Source organism: Carassius auratus, chromosome 30 (assembly GCF_003368295.1).
Source record: "Carassius auratus strain Wakin chromosome 30, ASM336829v1, whole genome shotgun sequence".
In the NCBI taxonomy this organism is placed as follows: Eukaryota; Metazoa; Chordata; class Actinopteri; order Cypriniformes; family Cyprinidae; genus Carassius; species Carassius auratus.
In genome coordinates this window covers 12,913,031-12,925,216 of record NC_039272.1, presented here as the reverse complement: position 1 = coordinate 12,925,216, position 12,186 = coordinate 12,913,031, and the positions used below count along the sequence as shown (strand labels likewise).

General features: G+C 35.8%; 2 protein-coding genes across 5 annotated transcripts in view; both read left to right on the top strand.

Annotated features, from left to right (window-relative positions):
• The window catches only part of LOC113049262 (protein FAM102A-like), a 31,581-nt gene extending 22,746 nt beyond the window's left edge, over window positions 1-8,835 (top strand). For 3 of the 4 annotated variants that reach the window (XM_026211452.1, XM_026211449.1, XM_026211450.1), the window contains exons 7-14: window positions 2,939-3,055; window positions 3,572-3,618; window positions 3,732-3,886; window positions 4,076-4,216; window positions 4,893-5,094; window positions 5,199-5,320; window positions 5,497-5,566; window positions 6,010-8,835. In XM_026211452.1, coding sequence (XP_026067237.1) covers window positions 2,939-3,055; window positions 3,572-3,618; window positions 3,732-3,886; window positions 4,076-4,216; window positions 4,893-5,094; window positions 5,199-5,320; window positions 5,497-5,566; window positions 6,010-6,055 — 900 coding nt within the window. In that variant the 3' untranslated portion in view covers window positions 6,056-8,835. The remainder of the gene's footprint in view (window positions 1-2,938; window positions 3,056-3,571; window positions 3,619-3,731; window positions 3,887-4,075; window positions 4,217-4,892; window positions 5,095-5,198; window positions 5,321-5,496; window positions 5,567-6,009) is intronic. The other variant, XM_026211453.1, reaches the window with a different exon arrangement.
• Window positions 8,836-9,244: 409 nt separating this feature from the next.
• Window positions 9,245-12,007, top strand: LOC113049261 (dolichol phosphate-mannose biosynthesis regulatory protein-like). Its single transcript, XM_026211448.1, has 4 exons — window positions 9,245-9,305; window positions 9,836-9,925; window positions 10,093-10,195; window positions 10,614-12,007. Exons 1-4 carry the CDS (start codon window positions 9,303-9,305, stop codon window positions 10,667-10,669), a joined length of 252 nt encoding a protein of 83 aa, XP_026067233.1. The 5' UTR covers window positions 9,245-9,302; the 3' UTR covers window positions 10,670-12,007.
• Window positions 12,008-12,186: the final 179 nt, after the last annotated feature.

Sequence of the window (12,186 nt, the reverse complement as noted above, 5' to 3'; positions counted from 1 at the left end):
GAGCTTTCCCGTCATCCCTTTTCTTTATTTCCAACTGAATGTTTGTTCCTCTCGTACGGTCTATAATGCACATTTTTTCTCATGCTCTGTTATACAAAAGGTTTGTTTTTTTTCCCTTGGGCTTTATATGTTTACATACACAAATCTCTTGCGAGTTACATGCTTGTATACCAGTTTACACACTGTACTGGGTGACACACATGACATCACCTGTGCAAGAAATACTGCATGCATATAAAGAGTGTAATGCAATGGGAGGTTAGTGTTAGGGATTCAGTGTTCTGGTCTGGGCCTACAATAGACGTGTGTTTCCACACCTTGAGAATCTCTAAACCACACAGTTATCATTGCTTGTACCACCTTATGTTAATTGTACAATAAATTCAAGCAATCAATCACTGATAATAGACAGAAAGGATGCGAGATATTTCCTAAACAGTTAAACATTTAAAGGCCCTTAGTGTGACTATACACACACACACACACACACACATTGTGTTTCCATGCTTTATGGGGACATTGCAGTGTAATGGTTTTTATACTGTACAAACTGTGTTTTCTATAACCCTACACCTATACCTACCCCTTAAAGGAATCCTTCTGCATTTATAATGTAATGAGTTCCAGGAGGATGTTTTGTTTGGGAGTGTACATCCGTGTCCATTTCTCTTCATTTACTGAACGCTTACGTCCTGAGCAGGAGCACTGTGTCAAAACCGTATGCTGGCGCAGCAGAAAGAGGGTATGAGGGAGGTCAGCTCAATGGACTGTAACTGGGAATAAGCAAGAAACACAGGAAGGAGGAGGTGGATATGACCTTTAAGATGAATTAGAGGGAACCTATGCCATGGTGGATATTTGAATGCTACAGTACATTTACAGTTATCTTATCAGTGTCATTGAACTGAAATGAGTTAACATGAATTTACTAAAGGAAAATATTTGCGAATCATTTAACCACGTGGCAATTTTCAGTCTCAGAATGAGCACAGAAAACCAAGGTTGTCTGGAATAAAACACATAAACCTTTTAAAAGCAGGAGTCATTTCTATAAAGGAGAAGTGTGCCAGTCACAGAGGAACCAGTTTGTGCTAAAGACAGCAGTGGAACAGCAAGCATAGATGAGGAAGGCCACAGACACATGCACAGATCTGTAAGAAGATGTGATAAAAACCCGATGTCTCTGTCTCTGCTGCTTGTTATAGTCTCCATTTCAAACAGGTGTATATTATTCAGGTTAGAGACCTGAGGTGAAACTCTACACCCAGGGTCCATTACATGAAATACTACACTAAATGATGTAAACTTGGCAAGTTGTTGATCATTTAGCTTATTAGAAACTAACATAATAGCAAGCAGAATAGTCGGACCCGGACCTTTCATATTTGGCATAAGAAATTTGAAAAAAATACAAGCATTTGTATTCCTCTAGAGGTTTATTTGAATTATTCAATCCAAGTTTATTTGTATATCGCTTTTTACAATACACATCACTGCAAAGCAACTTCACATAAAATTAAATTTCTACAATATTTAGTAGTAGCTTATCAGTGGTGACTGTCAGTTTATGCGCATATGGCAGATATTTTTTGGAAAAATAAATTAAAGACATAGTCAAACAGATTATGAATACTATTAACAGCTATACTTATATGCAATCACACTTGTAGCAATATTTGTTAGTTCTGTATGTTGTTTCAGGGTTAGCATCATATGATGTCCTCTGACAGGTAGCATGTTTCATACATCATCTGTTCTCAGGTCTTCTGGATCCAGACTGGATCTTGTGTAAATCTTAGTTACATCCTATGGCAAAACAGAGAAACAAATAGAGACATAACTAGCATAGCTGCTGTTCCAACCAAGTAAAATTAATTAGTTTAACCCAAGCTGAAGAATAATAATGCACATTTGATCAGATACAACTGCAGTCCAAAATTATGAGATGCATTATTAGAATGCTTAGTGAAAGAGATTTAATCTAGATTTAAACAGAGAGAGAGAGTGTGTCTCTTTACCCCTGTTTTTGTAATTTTGGAAATGGTTTTCAAAAGACAAGTTGCTGTCTAGTATAATAACCAGATTTCTGACTGTAAAGGACGTAACAGTACATCCGTCTAGTTGCAAATTGTAATCTACGAAATTCTGTGCACTGTTTTTTGGTCCAATAACTAATATCTCTGTCTTATCTGAAATTAATATGAGAAAGTTATTGGTCATCCAATCTTTTAAATTTTTAACACAATTATTACAAAGATTAAACCATGGAAACTAGTGAATAAATGTATTTTTAAGGGTTAATATATAATGATATGCTATTCTTATGGGCACAAAAATCTGTATTAAAATTGATACAAAATTCTGGTCATGGGCAGTAAAAATATTTATGATGGGTTATTTCGAGGTATGATAATAAAACATATTCTGTGTGCATCTGTCCCTTTATCCCTTGTAATATCACACATCAATGATTTCTAAAGGCCAGCTGGTCACGTGCTTCGGTGCTGACTGTATAAGGGGTTCATCCAATAAAGGAAATGGAAAAAATTATATCAGCTACTGTTATATCATTAACCAAGGTTAATAGAATTTTTCGGAGAAAGAAGAGTTAGAGAGGGAGATTGTAGATAACTGTATGAAGTGAGCGACAAGAATGCTTGTCAGTAGTGTTGTAGAAACCTTTATCGAGTGAGAAACTGTGAGGGATTTCATGCATGACTGACTCTGCCAGCTTCACATGCCTGTAGTTACATAAGAGAGCCCTTAAGTGTTAACCCTTTGCTTTCCTTTTCCCTGACTTATTCCTGGTTTCATGCTTATTAAGCTGATGGTATAAGTGGAAAAACAGGAGAACTCACTCAGACACCTGTTTGGAAGAGTTAAGAGCTAGATTTTTTTCTATGGCTGAAGTGAAGTTAAAATCCTCTCTCATTTCCAGCTGGGCTTTGCTGACCTCAACTTGGCGGAGTTTGCTGGTTCAGGCTCCACCGTTCGCTGCTGTATACTAGAGGGCTACGACACCAAGAACACTCGGCAGGACAACTCCATACTCAAAGTGAGTGTGTCTCTGTGTAAATGTTTGTTCATGTGGGTGTAAGTGCTGTATGTCTCTTATCTCATTTCAGAACTGACATTACACGTGTGTATTTTGATCGGCTTTGGTCTGACTGAAAGCTCAAACACTTCATTTTTCATCTTTAAAAGGCCAGGAACCTTTTTCTCCGCATTAATCTTAGCACCAGTCTATTTGCCGTCAGTACAAACCTCATCATCTAGACTTTCGGCACTATGTGGGCGATATGTGACTGGCCAAACCATCTCATCAACCCACACTCGCTCCCTGTTGTGACAGACTGACTGACTCACTGTCTTGTAGACATGTCAAGAGGGAAAATGTGAAGAGAAATGGAACAGACAACATTTAATCATAGATATTTTTGTTATTTTTACTCATTTTAAATCTAGATTTCATGTGTAGCTTTCCAGAAGCAGATAATTTTGCGATCAAAATGCATTATTTTATGATACAGAAAACTCTTTAATTTAGTAAAATGTGAATCTTCCTTTACAGGTTACCATTGGCATGACTCTTCTCTCTGGAGATCCCTGCTTCAAAACGTGAGTGTGTTGTATATTGTGGATTAACTTTGTGTTCCAAGCTTTTATTGTACAAGTACAAGCTTTTATTGCTCCCTGATGATATCTTAACTTGTCTTTCCACTCTTCGTCAGGCCCGTGAGCACAGCTAAGACCATTGCCATGGCTGGGCAGGACCCCTCTCTGCAGCTGGACCGCAAGGGAGAGGGCACCGCCGACCACTCTGCACCGGCCCTCGGTGCCATCACTCGCCGATCTGTCAAAAGCAGATCCTCTGGGAACAACTCTGGTATGACCAACACGCCTACAGTAGACAATCTGTGAAATCTGGAGAATGTTAACAAGTGGAGAAATCCTTTACATTTACAATTGTATTAGAAATGCAAAGTATTTTATGATGATTTTGTAACTACTGTTTTTGTTCGATATTTTGGGCTTTCTAAATAAACGGTGCTAACCTGAGGTTGTTTGTTCTTAGGAGGACTTCAGGAGGGACTGGAGGAGAACCTGTCCAGTCCAGATGAAGTGTTTCACACGGGACATTCTCGCAACTCCAGCTTTGCCAGCCAACAGAGCAAAATCTCAGGTGGGACTCAGGGCACGATCAAAAGAGCATCAGGTACAGATTATAGCAGATTACAGTATAAAAAAACAACTTCAAACTACTCTTCAATCTTACTCTTTCTGAAATTAAATTGATATGTAATCATTTAGATTTACAACTGAATAAATTATTTCGCAATTTACAATATGAAACAGGAGCAATGAATAATACGGATATTTTTGAGTTCTAAAATCACACAAATGTATTGAGAAAATTTGTACATTCATACACTACCATTCAAAGGTTTGGGGTTGGTAATAGGAAAAGTATCTTATTCTCTTTTAATTTGATTAAAAATACAGAAAACGGTTATTTTAAATTGTAGAAATATTTCCGTTTTTACTATTTGAAAATATATGAAATATATTTAAAATAAAATAAATGTACATTTTTCCTGTAATAAGAAGAGTATTTATTTCAAATAGAAATATTTTTTAACAATAGGAATGTCATTACTGTCACTTGTTCATCAATGTAGTGCATTCTTGTCTGAATATCAATAATAATAAAAAAACAACCTTTGAACTGTAGTGTAAAATCTTAGAGGCTGAAAAGTTAAAGTGAAAATTAAATGACATTCTTTTGAACAATTTTGTTTCTTTTTTGACGTTCTTTCACAACACTGCTTATTATAATCACAAGAACAGCTGCTCACCCTTAGTCCTGTGGGATGTGCTTGTCCTCCACGCAGGCTATAGTACGGAGCACTCTCACTCCTCCAGCCTGACAGATCTGTCCCAGCACCGGCGGAACACCTCCACCAGCAGCAGCAACACATCCGGAGGAACGTCTACCACTATCGAGAGCCCCGTAGAGCCGGACAAAGAAGGGGTTAAACCAGAGAGACCCCCACGTCCCCCACGACCTGCTCTGCCCCCAAACAGACCCTCCAGGTGGGGAGTCACCATCAACACCAAGATACTAAAAGTCTTTGTTGTTTTATGTTTAATGCACAAGCAAAAATGGCATGTAGTTAAGTATCTATGTATCTATGCAGGAGAAAGAAGGACACTGTTGAGAACCATCCTACATGGGTGGACGACACACGCATTGATGCAGATGATATTGTGGAGAAGATTGTGCAGAGTCAGAACTTTGCGGATGTCAGCAACAATGAGGGTATGTGGAGAAAGAATTTGGTAGCTGTCTTAGTAGTAGTTTTAACTATTTAGCACCATTTAGTTCCTCTTAAGCTTATTTTATTTCAACACTTTGATTACTAATACATATATGAGGGGTTTACCCACTTGTGAAGCCTTCACATCACTAAAGCTGATCATTTTATCACTTCACAGACAGCAATTTAACTCTGTTCGTCAGTAGGGATGGCACCACAGCGTTAAGTGGCATACAGCTTGTCAACAGGTAAACGTGCTCTTTTTTTTAATGTCTTTTAATTTTGTGTTCTGGTTATCAATGTACAACGTATGAATTTAATTATTTTGTTTATTACATAAAAAAATGGTTTAGAAGCTACTTTCACTCAGTTAAATTGCTAGTTAACTAGTTTTTACAGTGCATTTATGCTGTCGTTAAAAAGTTTGGTGTTTGTATGATTTTTTTTTTTTTTTTTTTTTGTGTGTGTGTGTTTTTTTAAAAACATTTTAAATGAATCAGTTTCACCAAGGCTGAATTTATTTTTTCAGAAATACAGTAGAAAGTATATATTATGAAATCTCTTGCAAAAAACCTGTTTTCAATTTAACATGGTTTAAATGTCAATTTAAAGCTGAATTTTTAGTAGTGTATTTTTGACTATTTGACTCTTGTAATATCATGTGTGATATGGTTCTTTTATTCTTTGGCAGGGTGTCTGCGGGTGTTTTTGAACCGGTGGTGATTGAGAGCCATTAGATCTCTGAGGCCGCAGTAGATACTCTCACACACAGTCACTGCCTTTTCTTTATTCTTTTTAAATGATGGCGAGCGCAAGACGGACTGTATGTCAGAGTGGGAACCTGACTTCACACCTTGCTCCTCTTATGGGTCTGACGTATTACTCGCCTATTACAACCATAACACCATAATCATGCAGTGGTGGGTACGTTCATTGTTCTATGTGTGAGAATGAATTAATCGTAAATATTTACAGCAGATTACAAACTACTTGAAATGCCTTAAGAAATGAGGCATGATGGGAGCTTCAGTCTAACACTGTGAAATATGAGGGCAGTCCAAAAGGTTTTAGAAATAACATTTTGTTTAATATTATATTAAAATGTAAGTAGCATTTCACATATTATTTCATGTTTTAAACTGGGATGATTTGCATTTCACACATTTTTTGTGATGCATTTCACACCCGTTAAATAAAGCATTGAAATCCACAGCCCTTGCATACATTCTAATAATGCAGTTTAATCAATAACAAGCCCATTTGCCTGTGATAAACATGGATTAATATACAGAAAATCATGTATGGCTGGTCATACATGTGTGTTAGAGGCAAAGAAAACAGTTAAGCTATTCCCCAACATAGCCACTTTCAGTATCACACTCACACACTCAGTATCATACATTCCAGCAGGACTGGTGAAGATGAAATACATAAATATACTGTGCTGCCCCCTCTTTCTCTTTCTCTTTCTCTTTCTCTTTCTCTTCCTGAGGAAGATTCCCAGTGTATTTCTAACTCTGTCTGTCAGTATTTCAGTTTATTTCACTATTCTAATCCTTGACTTTGCTGCTGGTTTCAGCTTTGAGTATTTGTGTGACCGTGGGTTTTAGCTCTTGACAGCTCTGCCGTGGGTGCACACAACACAACAGCACAGCCAAGTCATTTGTGGGATTCTCAAAATGATCATTTGTGGGAGTATCAAAATGATCATATCCAGTGAGATCCTGCATTGTGCAGTTCAAATATAACGTAAGAGCAAATGATTCTGAGAATTCTTTTTGTAAGATCCCACTGAATAATTGCATTGTTTGTAGGGCTAGATCAGAGACCGTGACTCATAGTCACACATCTGTCCTTGGCGACCGCCTCTGTGTTTCTGACCAGCACCTGGTGTGCAATAGGAAACAGTGTACAATAGACTTGACAGTGAAATAGAGAGAACGAAAGGCCTAGTTTTCTGTGTTTCTCTGTCATGTACTGCTTGTTTGTCATCTTATTAGCTATTCATGATCTTTGTCATGGAGATGAATCTTTCTCAGTTGATCTGAGAGCATTCACCACATTAAAGACTGACATTTTGTTAAATTTTTGTCAGTTGTGAGAAAAGTGCAATGTGGTTTTCTTTTGTAAAAGCCCATTTTAATGGGTTCTTTCAGGGAATTGAGCCCTGAAATATTTCACCTGTCCAGTGGCTTAAAATTACACGTTTAAACAGAATCACTGTTCACTAGTATACTAGAGAGTTCGTTACATTCTCATTCATATTAATTAACATTTTTGTTATTAATTCCACTTAAAAAAAAAAATGAGTCAGTGGCTTGATCCAGCTGCTTCTCTGCAGGATTAGTACTCCTGGAAATTTAAAGTAACACTAACTTTTAAAGGGCAAAATATACAGTATGATAGTTTTGTGGCCTGATAAAGCGTGTTCTGGATGTTTCTGCTTAGCTAGTATAAGGGGATTCTCTAAAGACACTGAAAATCCTATTTAATTGTTTTCATTGTTTACTCTTCGTAGCTTTCTACTCTTACACAAAAAAAGCTAATAGCAACTAAGAAAAATGAACTCTATCCTGTCATCTTTATTTTCGAGCCAGCAGGCTGGTTCACTGGAGTCTCTTTCAGGGGGATTTTCCCCTCAACCTTGATGTCAAATAATTTTAAGTCTAACATTTGTGTTGAAATAATGACCATCTGTGGTTCTTGCTCTTTCTCTCGGTGTCTTACAAACACTTTTGTAATGTTGTTAGTGATAATTGACTGTAATCTGTGATCTTTCTAATGCAGAAGAGTATATATATATATATAAATATAGCAGACTGGGATCTATATGCAAAAGTTGGAAGCAAGAGGGATGATGTCATTTACAGTTTTTGCATATTTCAGTAATCTGGAGCTTTTGTTCTCTTTAAAAATAATGTTGTTTAATTAATGCGTGCACTTTCATTTATTTATATATAAAATAAATATTGTTTTAAATATATAAATCTAAGGTTCAAACAGCATTGAGTGGCACAGGCTCCAGGATACTGAAACTGCGGATGATATATATGTAAAGTTCACTTTAACAGCACTTAAATACCAAGGACTAACTAATGTCACTCACACATTCTCCAGAATCTCCTGTACTGTGTTGTAAAGGATGAAAGCTATATGCACTTACAGAAAGCTTTCCATGATAACATCCATATTAGTGACAGCAACATTAAAGTGAAATATATTCTGGAGATTTCTTTAAAAATGAATTTACCACTAAAGTACTATGGATATGAATTTATTTTTCTGATTGTGACAGATATTTATATATAAGCAATGTGGTGTTGCTCCAAAGTTTTCTTGGACTTGTTTGGTTTCATGCATGGAGAGGATACTTTCTAATGATGGACTGGAACTATATTTCTACACTCAAATGTGAATGTTTCTTTCTTTAATGTAACTGTCAGGTGAGGTTATCTGTATGTATTATTTGGGGGAAATAAAGATAATGTTGGGTAATTAAATCTTTGTTGTGTGATTTATTTAACATCAAGTTGTAGTAATAAAGCTGAAACTAAATATAATAGGTCTACAAACTGTATCATTTTGTTTAGTCTTGGTTCCTTTAACTAAACTTAGTTCCTTTGATAGTTTAACTTGCTGACATGGTGTTGATGCTATACATTAAATTAAACAAGATACCAGATGATAGTAGAATATATACTCAGTCATAACGGCTAACTCACCCGATTCACAATCTCTGATACAAAAAGATCATAACATGTTAATACCATAGATCGTATAAAAAACAGGTTAAGTTACGGGAGATGTGCATTTAGCGCGGATTCTTACCAGTAATTATCTGTCTTTGAGCGCCCTCGTGTGCTGGACATTTTTGAGAGATTAAAAAAAAACTACAATTCCCAGCACGACTTCCGTTGTTCGTCGGAAGTACAGTTCACAATCAGGACATTTTGGTTTCATGCGGAAGTGAGTGACACGTTTATAATGGTAAGATGATCTGACGTGGAGGTGTTATGTTTTTTATTTATTTTTTGTTGTTTGCTTGTATATGTATTCATATTAAGTTGGTCGACACGTTGTTCCTGGTTATTAACTTTCCAGTTAATATGTTTCATAAGCAACACACGAGTTTCACACCGTGGTCCGTATTTAGGCGACAGAGAATAATTCACTAATAAAAGAATAGTTCAAATGTATTAAAATGTATTTGTTCAGAAGTACGTCTTTGTTCATTGCTTAATGACAAATAATGAATGATTTGACCTGTCGCAGAGATCCAGACATAAACACACCTTAAGTGTGCATCTTTAAACTTGCCTTAAAAACACATCATTCGTTGTTTTCAGTCAATAAAAGACAACATATTAATAATTCATCAAAAATTAAATGTTTATTTTATGTTTATGTATATTGTTTATCATTAAATGTTTGCGTTTTATTTTAAAGGAGTTATATAAAATATAATTTGCACTTTTATTTAGGCTTATATTTAAGCTCTATAAACAATTTATTTCCAGGCAACAGGAGCAGATCAAGCTGTTGGTTTTGGACTTGTTGGTTTTAGTCTGTTGCTGTTTATGTATTACACCATTTGGGTCATAGTCTTGGTGAGTATGTGTGTGCTTTATGCTTAAACTTTATTTAAATGAGATTATTAAGTTTAGCAGTTTCCCAAATTGATATGATGCCCATAACATGCTTTGTTTCATATGCTACTGAAAAAAAATATTGAAGTGATCAACACTGATGCAGACTTTTCTGCCCCTTGTTCCAGCCTTTTGTAGACAGTGACCACGTGATCCACAGCTATTTTCTTCCACGAGAATATTCAGTCATACTTCCTGGAGTTGCAGCATTAATCCTCTTACTTTTTGTTGGTAAGCTTTAAGCAGGCAATTATATCCAAACCCCTTCCAAACAGCTGTGACAGTCACATCTTTCAAGAAGTAACAAAAGACACACCTATTCTGCAACATTTAACCGCCTCATACCCAAAAATCAATGCACTTTTACACAAAAAGCACTTATTTTTCTTCTGTGCATTGATCCTGTTTTCTAACTTGCTTCTTAATCTAGTTGTAAACCTGCATTGTATATTGTAAATAATATGGCTTTTTGACAAATTGCTTTTTTTCCTCTTTGGATAAAAGCATCTGATAAATGCATTAATGTAAATGTAAATCACAACAAGCCAGTCTTATTTTTTACACTTAAGAAAAAGAAATTTGAATTCAGTTATTTTTTATGTCTACTATAGTGAATAAATTTACCCTCATTGTTTTTTTTTTTTTTCAGGCACCTTCATAGGGGTGGTAACATGGAAGAATCGAAAACCTAAGAAAGTGGATTAAGACCCTGCAGGCTGTTGTGATTCATCTGGTCACAGGAACGAACTGTGTTGATTTCACTCATGGACACAGCCGCGTGAAGATCAACTCCAAAGCTGCTCTTCTGAATTCCAATTATTAGACATGTTAAGGTGGTTCTTAAAAATAATAATAATAGATTTAATTAATAGCCAAAGCAGTACTGAACATGTAGCTGCGTAGTAGTCTGTTTGACCTTTGTGTACCCAATGGCCACAACCTTGACTGAAGACCACAATACCTGTCACATGTTTCGCTTTGGAGAATTCTTTCCATAGTCAGGGAGATGAAAGCTAATTACGGCACCTAAGAGATGGGGTAGATTTATGTAAATTGTTTATCTGGAAGACATTGAAATGGAATATGGGATTTCTCTTTTTGTTTAGTTATGGTTTAAGTTGAGGCGATTCAGCTATTCTTTTATGTTGTAAATAGATGCATTTATAAACTGGAGTGCTTGATTCTAGCAGCAGAATAATTCAGGACAACAATCCATAAAGAATGAGAAAGACAATAAAAGACAATATAAATTATCCCACATTAAAATGAATAGAAATATGCGTAACTTTATAGAATGTTGTGCTGGTTTCTCTCTTATTTTATATGTAAAGCATATCTATCTATCTATTTATTTAAATTAGGGGTGCACGATATATATGTAAATTCCATCATCTGCGTGATTTTACATAGAGCAGATGTTACTACACAGAGCCGTTGCTAACTGACAAGCTGCGCAAATCCAAGCTGACACCCCTAATTTACATGTGTGCATAAGGTTATTTTAATTACTTTAATGTGTTGTAATGAGTTTGCTGCAGCTGCTTTTTCCAAGTTCTGTTTGGCAGTTGAGAGAGAAGAGTTAACAGTGCATCCTCAGGCAACAAAGAGGATCGTTTGGGCAACCACTAACTCTTGACCCATGCTCTCATTTACTTAGATAAATTTATTAAATTTAATGTCAAATTGTAGATTTAGATTTAGAACATTTTTGTATTTATTTATATGAGACCCAGCTGTAGGGTTTTTGTCTCTGTAGTGGACTTTATTTAGGGAATTTCTCGTAATCTATGAAGAAACCGGCGAGAGCCAATGAGCGTTTGATATTGCTGCCATAAAACTTGTAAAACTTCTTCAAAGCTATTTTTTTTATTTTTACTATAGCTACAGAGGAAGGGGATACATATTGCAGATGAATTGTTTGAATTTGAATCTGTTCCTCACACCAAGCATCACATGGATATAGAGAATTTAAATAATAAATAAGATCCTTTTATGATCATTTTATTTAATGCTTGTGCATGACAGCATACTAATAAAAATGGTGCCCACACTCTATTATAGATCAGTGTGTGACCCATGGTAAACCAAATAAATATTACATGAAAATGGTTAAATTATCTCTCTCTCTCTCTTTTCATGTAAGGATTCTGAGATTATTTGTACCAAGAATAATATAAAATTTAATACAATTATAATTAAGTGCAGTTTAATGCACTTGACTG

Coding starts and splice junctions, on each gene's coding strand:
- LOC113049261 (XM_026211448.1), top strand. Junction 9,926..10,092: donor CCATTTGGGTCATAGTCTTG/GTGAGTATGTGT, acceptor CCCTTGTTCCAG/CCTTTTGTAGACAGTGACCA. Junction 10,196..10,613: donor AATCCTCTTACTTTTTGTTG/GTAAGCTTTAAG, acceptor TTTTTTTTTCAG/GCACCTTCATAGGGGTGGTA.